At 46.4% G+C, this 13,690-nt stretch overlaps 1 protein-coding gene across 1 annotated transcript in view; it reads left to right on the forward strand.

Annotated features, from left to right (window-relative positions):
* The first annotated feature begins 4,616 nt into the window (after nt 1-4,616).
* The window catches only part of LOC144602828 (uncharacterized), a 56,951-nt gene continuing 47,877 nt past the window's right edge, over nt 4,617-13,690 (forward strand). The window contains exons 1-2 of the mRNA XM_078415948.1: nt 4,617-5,027; nt 5,118-5,213. Coding sequence (XP_078272074.1) covers nt 4,617-5,027; nt 5,118-5,213 — 507 coding nt within the window. The remainder of the gene's footprint in view (nt 5,028-5,117; nt 5,214-13,690) is intronic.

A 13,690-nucleotide genomic window follows, 5' to 3' on the forward strand; every position in this document is an offset into this window, starting at 1 on the left:
GACTCCGCTATTTGTGGAATTCTCTGCCACAGAAGACAGAGGTAAAATCAGGTACTGCGGTATCGGCCGATATATTAACCCGTTACCCGCGGGGAAAGTGGATCTGGGGCTGCGAGAATGAACAGATTCCGATGCTGGAGGCCGGCATCGACGTGGGAGGAGTGGCGGTGACTGAAACACACTCCGGTATGACGAGAGAAATGAACAGAAGAGACAGCAGGCTCGAAGGGCCGAATGGCCTACTCCTGCACCTATTTTCTATGTTTCTATGTTTCTATAACTTGAGTAATACATTGTGCTATTATTTGCATTGTTTTTCATCAGCTTCGTGAGTTAATACAATGCTGTTCTTAATAAACAAAACTTAACCTTCTTATTAAGGAATTAATGTAAGTCGGTGGTCAATTTCTCAGGACGTAGATGTCGCGGCACGAACAGCATTTATTTCATATCACTAATTGCCCTCTGAGTAGATCGCTCGGCCATTTCCAAGGACATTTGATCTTCAACCACTTTGACCGGGTTGGATCTTTAACAAAATAAGAGTGTTGCGCTCATCGTTTTTCAGACAGTTTATTTTTTTCAAGTATTCGAGGCGATTAACTGTATTTAAGGTGCGGAAAAATAATTTACATTGTGTCCCTGGATTGTGCCACTGGATTCCTCGTTCGATAATTAAATCGGTGCCTCGCCACCGCACTCCAACCTCTAGTTGATGCCTCGAGTTCTTGTTTCTTGGTCCTATATAAGATAATTAGGGGATTGGACACATTAGAGGCAGGAAACATGTTCCCAATGTTGGGGGAGTCCAGAACAAGGGGCCACAATTTAAGAATAAGGGGTAGGCCATTTAGAACGGAGATGAGGAAGAACTTTTTCAGTCAGAGAGTGGTAAAGGTGTGGAATTCTCTGCCTCAGAAGGCAGTGGAGGCCAGTTCGTTGGATGCTTTCGAGAGAGAGCTGGATAGAGCTCTTAAGGATAGCGGAGTGAGGGGGTATGGGGAAAAGGCAGGAACGGGGTACTGATTGAGAGTGATCAGCCATGATCGCATTGAATGGCGGTGCTGGCTCGAAGGGCTGAATGGCCTACTCCTGCACCTATTGTCTATTGTCTATTGTCCTCCAAAATATTCCAAATGGAATTTAAACTGGAGGTGGCGTAGTATGGACTTAAGCAAGAAGGGCTTCTTGGAGACGAAGAGCTGCCTTAAATTTAGTTGCCTAATATGTAATTTAGTAGCCTAATATGCAGTCCGGCTTCCGTCTTTCTCCGTGGATTAAAAAAAATTACAACAATAGAAGCCTCGGATACAATAATCACCTTGGCTCCGATCTGGTTGCCACATTGGCCGGCTTGTATGTGCACGATCTCCCGCATGGTAAATGTGTTAATTTGAGTTTAGGGAAGGACGAAAGTAAGAAAGAGAGAAAGAAAGACGGAAGCCGGTCTGTCCCGCTGGTTTGCAGAGTGACCGCGCCGCTCTCAGCAGTTCGCCAGTTCCTGTGGGATTGCGGCCCGTCAGTTAATAACCATGTCCAAAACCGGGATTATTCCCGTCACGATCTCACACACCTCTATAAAATCACCCCTCATCCTCCAAGGAATAAGGTCTGCCCAATCTCTCCCTACAGTGAGGCCCTCAGGCCCTGGCAACGTCCTCATAAGTATATCTACACCCTTTCCAATGTATCCACATTCTTCATACAGCAGAGTGAACAAAGCTGAACACATTGGTCCACACTGGCCATCCTTATATGAAATGATGCACGGTTTCTCCAAATATAGATGGACCTGAAGAGTGGAGCGTGAGAGACGAGTGTACTGATGTGGATGAAAATGTGTTGACTTCCATCCTGATCCCGGGCTGTGAACGGAGATGCGGGCGGCGGGTTCCACTGCCCTCAGTTACACCTCCTGAGCGCTGGTCCCTGTCCCTGTCCCTGGGACTCTTTTAAAGAGCAACAAAAGTTAACTAAAAAGGCAATACGGGGAGAAAAGATGAGGTACGAGGGTAAACTAGCCAATAATATAAAGGAGGATAGCAAAAGTTTTTTTAGGTACGTGAAGAGGAAAAAAATAGTCAAGGCAAATGTGGGTCCCTTGAAGACAGAAGCAGGGGAATTTATTATGGGGAACAAAGAAATGGCAGACGAGTTAAACCGTTACTTTGGATCTGTCTTCACTGAGGAAGATACACACAATCTCCCAAATGTTCTAGGGGCCGGAGAACCTAGGGTGATGGAGGAACTGAAGGAAATCCACATGAGGCAGGAAATGGTTTTGGGTAGACTGATGGGACTGAAGGCTGATAAATCCCCAGGGCCTGATGGTCTGCATCCCAGAGTACTTAAGGAGGTGGCTCTAGAAATAGTGGAAGCATTGGAGATCATTTTTCAATGTTCTATAGATTCAGGATCAGTTCCTGTGGATTGGAGGATAGCAAATGTTATCCCACTTTTTAAGAAGGGAGGGAGAGAGAAAACGGGTAATTATAGACCAGTTAGTCTGACATCAGTGGTGGGGAAGATGCTGGAGTCAATTATAAAAGACGAAATTGCTGAGCATTTGGATAGCAGTAACGGGATCATTCCGAGTCAGCATGGATTTACGAAGGGGAAATCATGCTTGACAAATCTACTGGAATTTTTTGAGGATGTAACTAGGAAAATTGACAAGGGAGAGTCAGTGGATGTGGTGTACCTCGACTTTCAGAAAGCCTTCGACAAGGTCCCACATAGGAGATTAGTGGGCAAAATTAGGGCACATGGTATTGGGGGTAGGGTACTGACATGGATAGAAAATTGGTTGACAGACAGAAAGCAAAGAGTGGGGAAAAATGGGTCCCTTTCGGAATGGCAGGCAGTGACCAGTGGGGTACCGCAAGGTTCGGTGCTGGGACCCCAGCTATTTACGATATACATTAATGACTTAGACGAAGGGATTAAAAGTACCATTAGCAAATTTGCAGATGATACTAAGTTGGGGGGTAGTGTGAATTGTGAGGAAGATGCAATAAGGCTGCAGGGTGACTTGGACAGGTTGTGTGAGTGGGCGGATACATGGCAGATGCAGTTTAATGTAGATAAGTGTGAGGTTATTCACTTTGGAAGCAAGAATAGAAAGGCAGATTATTATCTGAATGGTGTCAAGTTAGGAGGAGGGGGAGTTCAACGAGATCTGGGTGTCCTAGTGCATCAGTCAATGAAAGGAAGCATGCAGGTACAGCAGGCAGTGAAGAAAGCCAATGGAATGTTGGCCTTCGTAACAAGAGGAGTTGAGTATAGGAGCAAAGAGGTCCTTCTACAGTTGTACCGGGCCCTGGTGAGACCGCACCTGGAGTACTGTGTGCAGTTTTGGTCTCCAAATTTGAGGAAGGATATTCTTGCTATGGAGGGCGTGCAGCGTAGGTTCACTAGGTTAATTCCCGGAATGGCGGGACTGTCGTATGTTGAAAGGCTGGAACGATTGGGCTTGTATACACTGGAATTTAGAAGGATGAGGGGGGATCTTATTGAAACATATAAAATAATTAGGGGATTGGACACATTAGAGGCAGATAACATGTTCCCAATGTTGGGGGAGTCCAGAACAAGGGGCCACAGTTTAAGAATAAGGGGTAGGCCATTTAGAACGGAGATGAGGAAGAACTTTTTCAGTCAGAGGGTGGTGAAGGTGTGGAATTCTCTGCCTCAGAAGGCAGTGGAGGCCAGTTCGTTGGATGCTTTCAAGAGAGAGCTGGATAGAGCTCTTAAGGATAGCAGAGTTAGGGGGTATGGGGAGAAGGCAGGAACGGGGTACTGATTGAGAGTGATCAGCCATGATCGCATTGAATGGCGGTGCTGGCTCGAAGGGCTGAATGGCCTACTCCTGCACCTATTGTCTATTGTCTATTGTCTATTGTTCCTGTACCCGTAAAAGGGACCACATCACCCCGATTCTGGCCTCTCCCCACTGGCTCCCAGTACAGTACAGAATCAACTTCAAGCTCCTCCTATTCACATACAAAGCCCTAAACGGGCTTGCCCCCCCCCCCCTATCAAAAATCTTCTAACCCACCACTCTAACTCCAGGTCTCTCAGGTCGGCCGACTTGGGGCTACTCACTATCCCGCGGTCTAGGCTTAAGCTCAGCGGTGACCGCGCCATTGCGGTTGCAGCTCCGAGACTGTGGAACAGCATACCTCTCCCCATCAGAACTGCCCCCTCCATCGACTCCTTTAAGTCCAGGCTCAAAACCTATTTCTACTCCCTAGCGTTTGAGGCCCTCTGAGGGGGCGCTGTGAACTGTTTATGTATGTGCTGTTATGTTTGTGTGCCATTGTATGTTTCGTTCTTCGTACCTGGGCTGATGTACAGCACTTTGGTCAACGTGGGTTGTTTTTAAATGTGCTATACAAATAAAATTGACTTGACTTGACTTCTGTCGTGCCAGGACAATCTCTCCGCTTTCATCTATATTCGGGCCGGTTGAATGTCTAAGTGACCCCTCCCTCGAGTGATTAGTTGGAAGTGGCCAGGACACCTTCACACTGAACACTTGCAGCCAAATAACGTCATTGACCGCAACGGCAGCGCGCGCAGTGGAAAACACTGAACCAGGAAGAGGCGGAGTTACAATGGCTGCGAAAGACCAGGTCGAGAGTTGGACCGAGGAGGCAGTTTGTCCCATCTGCCTCGATTTCTTCACCGATCCGGTTATACTGGAGTGCGGGCACAACTTCTGCCGCCCCTGTATCACACAGAGTTGGGACCGGGAGGAGAGAAACTCCTGCCCGGAATGTAGAGAGGTGTTTACAGACCGCACCCTCAGGGTGAGTCGGGCCTTGGCGAGACTGGCTGAGAAAGCTCGAAAACTGAGCCTGAATCGGGTAGAGAAGGAAAGTAAACTTCACTGCGAGAAACATCAGGAAGAACTGAAGCTGTTTTGTGAGACTGATAAGAAACTGATCTGTGTGATCTGTCGAGATGCGATGGAACACAAGACTCACAGCTTCTTACCGATAGAAGAAGCTGTTGAAATCTACAAGGTAAAAGCAAACCGATTTTGATCGCATCATTGTGTGATCTCTTCTTTATTGGCTAACAAATTTCTTCTCTGATCTCACACCCAATGCCAGAATCAGGTGAAATCATCCTTCGAATCTCTCACAAAATGGAAATCAGAGATGCAGCAAATGGAGCAGCAACAGCAAGAGAAGATTTCTGGAGTTCTGGTGAGGTTTTCCAATTTCGATTACCACATCTTGTGCAGTTTTCGTCAACGTGATGTGTGTGTCACGTGAGGGCACCTCTCTACAGCTCAGGAGTCGAGGGTTGGGGCTATGGAGAGACACTGGGTGGGAAGGCACTGAGATGGAGTGGATGTGGAAAGGATGCGCTCTTTCATAAAGGAGGTGAGGAGGAACTTCTTTAGTCAGACAATATAGACAATAGACAATAGGTGCAGGAGTAGGCAATTCGGCCCCTTCGAGCCAGCACCACCATTCAATTGATCATGGCTGATCATTCTCAATCAGTACCCCATTCCTGCCTTCTCCCCATACCCCCTGACTCCGCTATCCTTAAGAGCTCTATCTAGCTCTCTCTTGAATGCATTCGGAGAATTGGCCTCCACTGTCTTCTGAGGCAGAGAAGGCAGTGAGGAAGAGATAGATAGATAGATAGATAGATAGATAGATAGATAGATAGATAGGTAGGTAGGTAGGTAGGTAGGTAGGTAGGTTGGTTGGTTGGTTGATTTGTTTGTTTGTTTGTTTGTTTGTCATCCAAATTGGATGAAATTATGTCACCCACTGTCCAACAACAAAAGCATCAAAATAGGCATTAAATAGAGGGGAGTTAATATGTGTAACTCACTGCGCAGAGGGCTGTAGAGGCCAGCAGATATTTTTGAGGCAGAGAGAGACAAATTCCCTATTGGAACGGTGACAATTGTTATGGGGTGAAGGCAGGAATATGGCATTAGACCATGAATGAGTGGCGATGTAGACTTGATGAGCCGAATGGCCCAATTCCACTCCTGTCAACTTTCCCCTTTTTTCTCTACTAGCGGAATCAATAACCAGGGGACATATGCTTAATGTGTGAGGGGAAAGATTTACTACGAATCTTTTTCACACAGCATATGGTGAGGGTATGGCACAGACTGCCAGAGGAAGTGGTTGAGTCAGGTATAACAACAGTCTGTAAAGGTCGGGAAGTTGGAGAGAGGACGACCATTGGCTGAAAGTAAGTACCTGTTAATAGTGGTAGAAACGGCAGTTTAAAAAGAGCGCCAATAGGGCACTGTTAATCAGTCTGTAAAGGTCGGGAAGTTGGAGAGAGGACCACCATTGGCTGTAAGTGAGTGGGAATTACAGTGTAATAAGTCAGTCAGAAGAGAATACGTGGATTGGTTGATCATTTAAGTGAGAAGTCTGGTAAATTGGAGAATCAGGCAATTTAATTGGTGATATAAGGCTGAGGTGAGGAGGTTACAATTGTTTTAAGCCAGACACAAGGTAATGGCGGAAAAGTTGGTGCAGTGTGTTTCCTGCAGGATGTGGGAAGACAGGGACGTCGCTGGAGCTTCTGGGAGCTACACCTGCAAGAACTGTGTCCAGGTGCAGCTCCTGAAGGGACGTGTGGTGGAGTTGGAGAGGCAGTTGGATGACCTCAGGGCCATCCGGGAATGCGAGAGTTTCCTAGACAGGACCTATTGTGACGCTGTCACGCCAAGGGTCCAGGTCGAGCGAAGGTGGGAGACTGTTTCAGGGGGGAGTGGACGAGGACTACAGGAGACCCCAGTGGCTGTGCCTATTGCAAATAGGTATACCCTCTTGGGAACTGTCGGGGCAGAAGACGTTTCCAGTCCGAGTGGCGGACCTGTTGGCAAGGATACTCGACAGGGGAGACCGAAGTCAGGAAGAGCCGTAGTGGTCGGTGACTCCATCGTCCGAGGGACGGACAGAAGATTCTGTGGCAGCAGGAGGGACTTGAGGATGGTCTGTTGCCTCCCTGGTGCCAGGGTTCAACACATCACGGACCGGCTTCAGAAAATCCTAGTGAGGGAAGGCGATCAACCTGAAGTCGTTGTGCATGTGGGCACGAATGACGTCGGGCGGAAGAGGAAGGAGGTGCTACAGCGGGAGTTTAGAGAGTTGGGAAAAACACTGAGAAGTAGGACGTCGAAGGTGGTTATCTCTGGACTGCTACCGGTACCTCGTGCTGGTGAGGCCAGGAACAGAGAGATAGAGGGCATGAATTTATGGCTGAGGGGCTGGTGTAGAGAGCAGGGATTTAGATTTCTGGACCACTGGGATCTCTTCTGGGCTAGGGGTGACTTGTACAAAAGGGACGGGTTACATCTTAACAGCAGGGGGACAAACATTCTGGCAGGCAGGTTTGCTAGTGTGACACCTGTGGCTTTAAACTAAGTAGTGGGGGGGAGGGGTTGACAAATTGTGAATATGAAGATGAGGTAAAAAAAAAAAGGGAACACAGGAGATATTGCAAAAGACTCTCGGAAGAATGGGAACAGAAGTTCTAGAGGGGAAAATAAATTAAGGGCAGGGCCAATTGTGACCGATGTGAGAGGGGAGGTGAATACAGAAGTTAAAGTGTTGTACTTAAATGCGCGTAGTATAAAAAATAAAGTGGATGAGCTTGAGGCTCAGTTAGTCATGGGCAAGTATGATGTTGTAGGTATCACTGAGACATGGCTACAAGAGGACCAGGGCTGGGAACTGAATATTCAGGGGTACACAACGTATAGAAAAGACAGACAGGTGGGCAAAGGGGGTGGGGTTGCTCTGATGGTAAGGAATGATATTCATTCCCTTGCAAGGGGTGACATAGAATCAGGAGATGTTGAATCAGTATGGATAGAAATGAGAAATTGTAAGGGTAAAAAGACCCTAATGGGAGTTATCTATAGGCCCCCAAACAGTAGCCTCGACATAGGGTGCAAGTTGAATCAGGAGATAAAATTGGCGTGTCAAAAATGTAATGCTACGGTGGTTATGGGAGATTTCAACATGCAGGTAGACTGGGAAAATCAGGTTGGAAATGGACCCCAGGAAAGAGAGTTTGTAGAGTGCCTTCGAGATGGATTCTTAGAACAGCTTGTACTGGAGCCTACCAGGGAGAAGGCAATTCTGGATTTAGTTTTGTGTAATGATCCTGATCTGATAAGGGGACTAGAGGTAAAAGAGCCATTAGGAGGCAGTGATCACAACATGATAAGTTTTACTCTGCAAATGGAAAGGCAGAAGGGAAAATCGGAAGTGTCAGTATTACAGTATAGCAAAGGGGATTACAGAGGCATGAGGCGGGAGCTGGCCAAAATTGACTGGAAGGAGGCCCTAGCAGGGAAGACGGTAGAACAGCAATGGCAGGTATTCCTGGGAATAATGCATAGGTTGCAGGATCAATTTATTCCAAAGAGGTGGAAAGACTCTAAGGGGAGTAAGAGACACCTGTGGCTGACGAGGGAAGTCAGGGACAGCATAAAAATTAAGGAGAGGAAGTATAACATAGCAAAGAAGAGTGGGAAGACAGAGGATTGGGACTCTTTTAAAGAGCAACAAAAGTTAACTAAAAAGGCAATACGGGGAGAAAAGATGAGGTACGAGGGTAAACTAGCCAATAATATAAAGGAGGATAGCAAAAGTTTTTTTAGGTACGTGAAGAGGAAAAAAATAGTCAAGGCAAATGTGGGTCCCTTGAAGACAGAAACAGGGGAATTTATTATGGGGAACAAAGAAATGGCAGACGAGTTAAACCGTTACTTTGGATCTGTCTTCACTGAGGAAGATACACACAATCTCCCAAATGTTCTAGGGGCCGGAGAACCTAGGGTGATGGAGGAACTGAAGGAAATCCACATTAGGCAGGAAATGGTTTTGGGTAGACTGATGGGACTGAAGGCTGATAAATCCCCAGGGCCTGATGGTCTGCATCCCAGGGTACTTAAGGAGGTGGCTCTAGAAATAGTGGAAGCATTGGAGATCATTTTTCAATGTTCTTTTGATTCAGGATCAGTTCCTGTGGATTGGAGAATAGCAAATGTTATCCCACTTTTTAAGAAAGGAGGAAGAGAGAAAACGGGTAATTATAGATCAGTTAGTCTGACATCAGTGGTGGGGAAGATGCTGGAGTCAATTATAAAAGACGAAATTGCTGAGCATTTGGATAGCAGTAACGGGATCATTCCGAGTCAGCATGGATTTACGAAGGGGAAATCATGCTTGACAAATCTACTGGAATTTTTTGAGGATGTAATTAGGAAAATTGACAGGGGAGAGTCAGTGGATGTGGTGTACCTCGACTTTCAGAAAGCCTTCGACAAGGTCCCACATAGGAGATTAGTGGGCAAAATTAGGGCACATGGTATTGGGGGTAGGGTACTGACATGGATAGAAAATTGGTTGACAGACAGAAAGCAAAGAGTGGGGATAAATGGGTCCCTTTCGGAATGGCAGGCAGTGACCAGTGGGGTACCGCAAGGTTCGGTGCTGGGACCCCAGCTATTTACAATATACATTAATGACTTAGACGAAGGGATTAAAAGTACCATTAGCAAATTTGCAGATGATACTAAGTTGGGGGGTAGTGTGAATTGTGAGGAAGATGCAATAAGGCTGCAGGGTGACTTAGACAGGTTGTGTGAGTGGGCGGATACATGGCAGATGCAGTTTAATGTAGATAAGTGTGAGGTTATTCACTTTGGAAGTAAGAATAGAAAGGCAGATTATTATCTGAATGGTGTCAAGTTAGGAGGAGGGGGAGTTCAACGAGATCTGGGTGTCCTAGTGCATCAGTCAATGAAAGGAAGCATGCAGGTACAGCAGGCAGTGAAGAAAGCCAATGGAATGTTGGCCTTCATAACAAGAGGAGTTGAGTATAGGAGCAAAGAGGTCCTTCTACAGTTGTACCGGGCCCTGGTGAGACCGCACCTGGAGTACTGTGTGCAGTTTTGGTCTCCAAATTTGAGGAAGGATATTCTTGCTATGGAGGGCGTGCAGCGTAGGTTCACTAGGTTAATTCCCGGAATGGCGGGACTGTCGTATGTTGAAAGGCTGGAGCGATTGGGCTTCTATACACTGGAATTTAGAAGGATGAGGGGGGATCTTATTGAAACATATAAGATAATTAGGGGATTGGACACATTAGAGGCAGGAAACATGTTCCCAATGTTGGGGGAGTCCAGAACAAGGGGCCACAGTTTAAGAATAAGGGGTAGGCCATTTAGAACGGAGATGAGGAAGAACTTTTTCAGTCAGAGAGTGGTGAAGGTGTGGAATTCTCTGCCTCAGAAGGCAGTGGAGGCCAGTTCGTTGGATGCTTTCAAGAGAGAGCTGGATAGAGCTCTTAAGGATAGCGGAGGGAGGGGGTATGGGGAGAAGGCAGGAACGGGGTACTGATTGAGAGTGATCATATATCAGCAGCAGCAGCAGTATCAGCAGCAGTAGCAGCAGCCAGCAACAGCCAGCAGCAATCAGCAGCAGCCAGCAGCAATCAGCAGCAATCAGCAGCAGGAGCAGCAGCAGCACCAAGCTGTGTTGCTTGGGAAGTATTGTGTGGGGATAGTAAGGAGTAAGACCTGTGTGATCTCCCGGACAAGTTTCGATCGCCTAGCTTGGGGTCGGAGAGGAATTTCCCGGATTTTTTTTCTCCCAAATTGGCCTGGGTTTTTAATCCGGTTTTTCGCCTCTCCCAGGAGATCACTCAGTTCTTTTGGGTGGGCGGTTGGAGCGGTTGGAGCAGCGGCCGGGCGGTAGGTTTAGTAACCGAGCACGGGGCTTTGTTTGGGGAGTATGAGTGCCAGGGCAGTTTATTGTTCTGGGTGTCGGATGTGGGGAATCTGGGAGTCTGATAGTCTTCCAGACATCCACATCTGCGCCAGGTGCGACGGGATGGGGCTCCTAAGGGACCGTATTAGGAACCTGGAGTGGCAGATTGATGACCTCCGTTTGGTCAGGGAGAGTGAGGAGGTTATAGATAGGAGTTACAAAGAGGAGGTCGCTCCAAGACCACGGGAGGTAGACAAGTGGGTCACGGTTAGGGGGGGCAAGGAGCAGGGACTAGGGAGTACCCCGGTGGCTGTACCCCTTGGAAATAAGTACTCCTGTTTAAGTACTGTTGGGGGGAACAGCCTACCTGGGGGCAGCGACGGTGCCCGAGCCTCTGGCAAGGAGTCCGGCCCTGTTGCTCAGAAGGGTAGGGAAAGGAAGAGGAGAGCGATAGTAATAGGGGACTCTATAGTGAGGGGGTCAGATAGGTGATTCTGTGGAAGCAGTCGGGAGACCCGGGTGGTGGTTTGCCTCCCTGGTGCCGGTGTCCGGGATGTGTCTGAGCGTGTCCAGGATATCCTGAAAGGGGAGGGAGATGAGCCAGAGGTCGTGGTACATATAGGTACCAACAATATAGGTAGGATAAGGGAAGAGGTCCTGAAAGGAGAATTTAGGGGGCTAGGAAGAGAGTTAAAAAAAAGGACTTCCAAAGCAATAATCTCAGGCTTACTGCCTGTGCCACGCGATAGTGAGAATAAGAATGGAGTGAGGTGGAGGATAAATACGTGGCTGAGGAACTGGTGCAAGGAGCAGGGATTCAAGTTTCTGGATCATTGGGACCTCTTCTGGGAGAAGTATGACCTGTACAAAAAGGACGGGTTGCATCTGAACCTGAGGGGAACCAATATCCTGGCGGGGAGATTTGCTAAGGTAATTGCGGAGACTTTAAACTAGTACGGTTGGGGGGAGGGGCTCAAACACAGATAGCTAATAGGCAGTGTGTGAGGCAGGAGGCAGAAAAGGGAAACACTCAGACCCAATATGTAGGAGAGAAAGAAGGGAAAATAAATAAACTGAGAATAAGAAATGATGGGTCCCTTAAATGTGTATATTTTAATGCTAGGAGCATTGTAAGAAAGGTGGATGAGCTTAGAGCCTGGATTGACATCTGGAAGTATGATGTGGCGATCAGTGAAACATGGTTGCAGGAGGGTTGCGATTGGCAATTAAATATTCCAGAATTTCATTGTTTCAGATGTGATAGAATCGGAGGGGCAAGAGGTGGGGGTGTGGCATTGCTTGTTAGGGAGGATATCACAGCAGTGCTTTGGCAGGACAGACTAGAAGGCTCGATTAGGGAGGCTGTTTGGGTGGAACTCAGAAATGAGAAAGGTTTAGCAACACTTATAGGGGTGTATTATAGACCGCCAAATAGGGAACGAGAATTGGAAGAGCAAATATGTAAGGAGATAGCAGATATTAGTAGTAAGCACAGAGTAGTGATTGTGGGTGATTTCAATTTTCCGTATATAGACTGGGAATCACATTCTGTTAAAGGGCTGGATGGTTTGGAGTTTGTAAAATGTGTGCAGGATAGTTTTTTGCAGCAATACGTAGAGGTGCCTACCAGAGAAGGGGCAGTGTTGGACCTCCTGTTAGGAAATGAGACGGGTCAGGTGACGGAGGTATGTGTTGAGGAGCACTTTGGGTCTAGTGATCACAATGCCATTAGTTTCAATATCATTATGGAGAAGGTCAAATCTGGACCAAGGGTTTAGATTTTGGATTGGAGAAAGGCTAATTTTGAGGAGATGAGAAAGGATTTAAAAGGAGTGAAATGGAACTTTTTGTTTTATGAAAAGGATATAATAGAGAAATGGAGGATATTTAAAGGTGAAATTTTGAGAGTACAGAGTCTTTATGTCCCTGTTCGGTGGAAAGGAAAGAATAATAATTTGAAAGAGCCGTGGTTTTCCAGGGAAATTGGACACTTGGTTCGGAAAAAGAGGGAGATATACAATAAATATAAGCGGCAGGGAGTAAATAAGGTTCTTGAGGAATATAAAGAATGTAAAAGGAATCTTAAGAAGGAAATTAGAAAAGCGAAAAAAAGATATGAGGCTGCTTTGGCAAGTAATGTAAAAGTAAACCCCAAGGGGTTCTACAAATATGTCAATAGCAAAAGGATAGTGAGGGATAAAATTGGTCCATTAGAGAGTCAGAGTGGACAGCTATGTGCTGAGCCGGAAGAAATGGGGGAGATATTAAACAATTTCTTTTCTTCGGTATTCACCGAGGAGAAGGATATTGAATTATGTGAGGTAAGCGAAACAAGTAGAGTAGTGATGGAAATTATGAGGATTAAAGAAGAGGAGGTATGGACACTTTTGAAAAATATAAAAGTGGATAAATCTCCAGGTCCTGATAGGATATTCCCTAGGACATTGAGGGAAGTTAGTGCAGAAATAGCAGGGGCTATGACGGAAATATTTCAAACGTCATTAGAAACGGGGATGGTGCCGGAAGATTGGCGCATTGCGCATGTTGTGCCATTGTTTAAAAAAGGTTCTAAAAGTAAACCTCGCAATTATAGACCTATTAGTTTGACGTCTGTGGTGGGAAAATTAATGGAAAAGATACTTAGGGACAATATATATAATTATTTGGACAAACAAGGCCTGATTAGAAACAGTCAACATGGATTTGTGCCTGGAAGGTCATGTTTGACTAATCTTCTTGAATTTTTTGAAGAGGTTACCAGGGAAATTGATAAGGGCAAGGCTGTGGATGTTGTCTATATGGACTTCAGTAAGGCATTTGACAAGGTTCCATATGGAAGGTTGATTAAGAAGGTTAAATCGTTGGGTATTAATAGTGAGGTTGCAAGATGGATTCAACAATGGCTGAATGGGAGATAC

Source organism: Rhinoraja longicauda, chromosome 19, assembly GCF_053455715.1.
Source record: "Rhinoraja longicauda isolate Sanriku21f chromosome 19, sRhiLon1.1, whole genome shotgun sequence".
Classification (NCBI taxonomy): domain Eukaryota; kingdom Metazoa; phylum Chordata; class Chondrichthyes; order Rajiformes; family Arhynchobatidae; genus Rhinoraja; species Rhinoraja longicauda.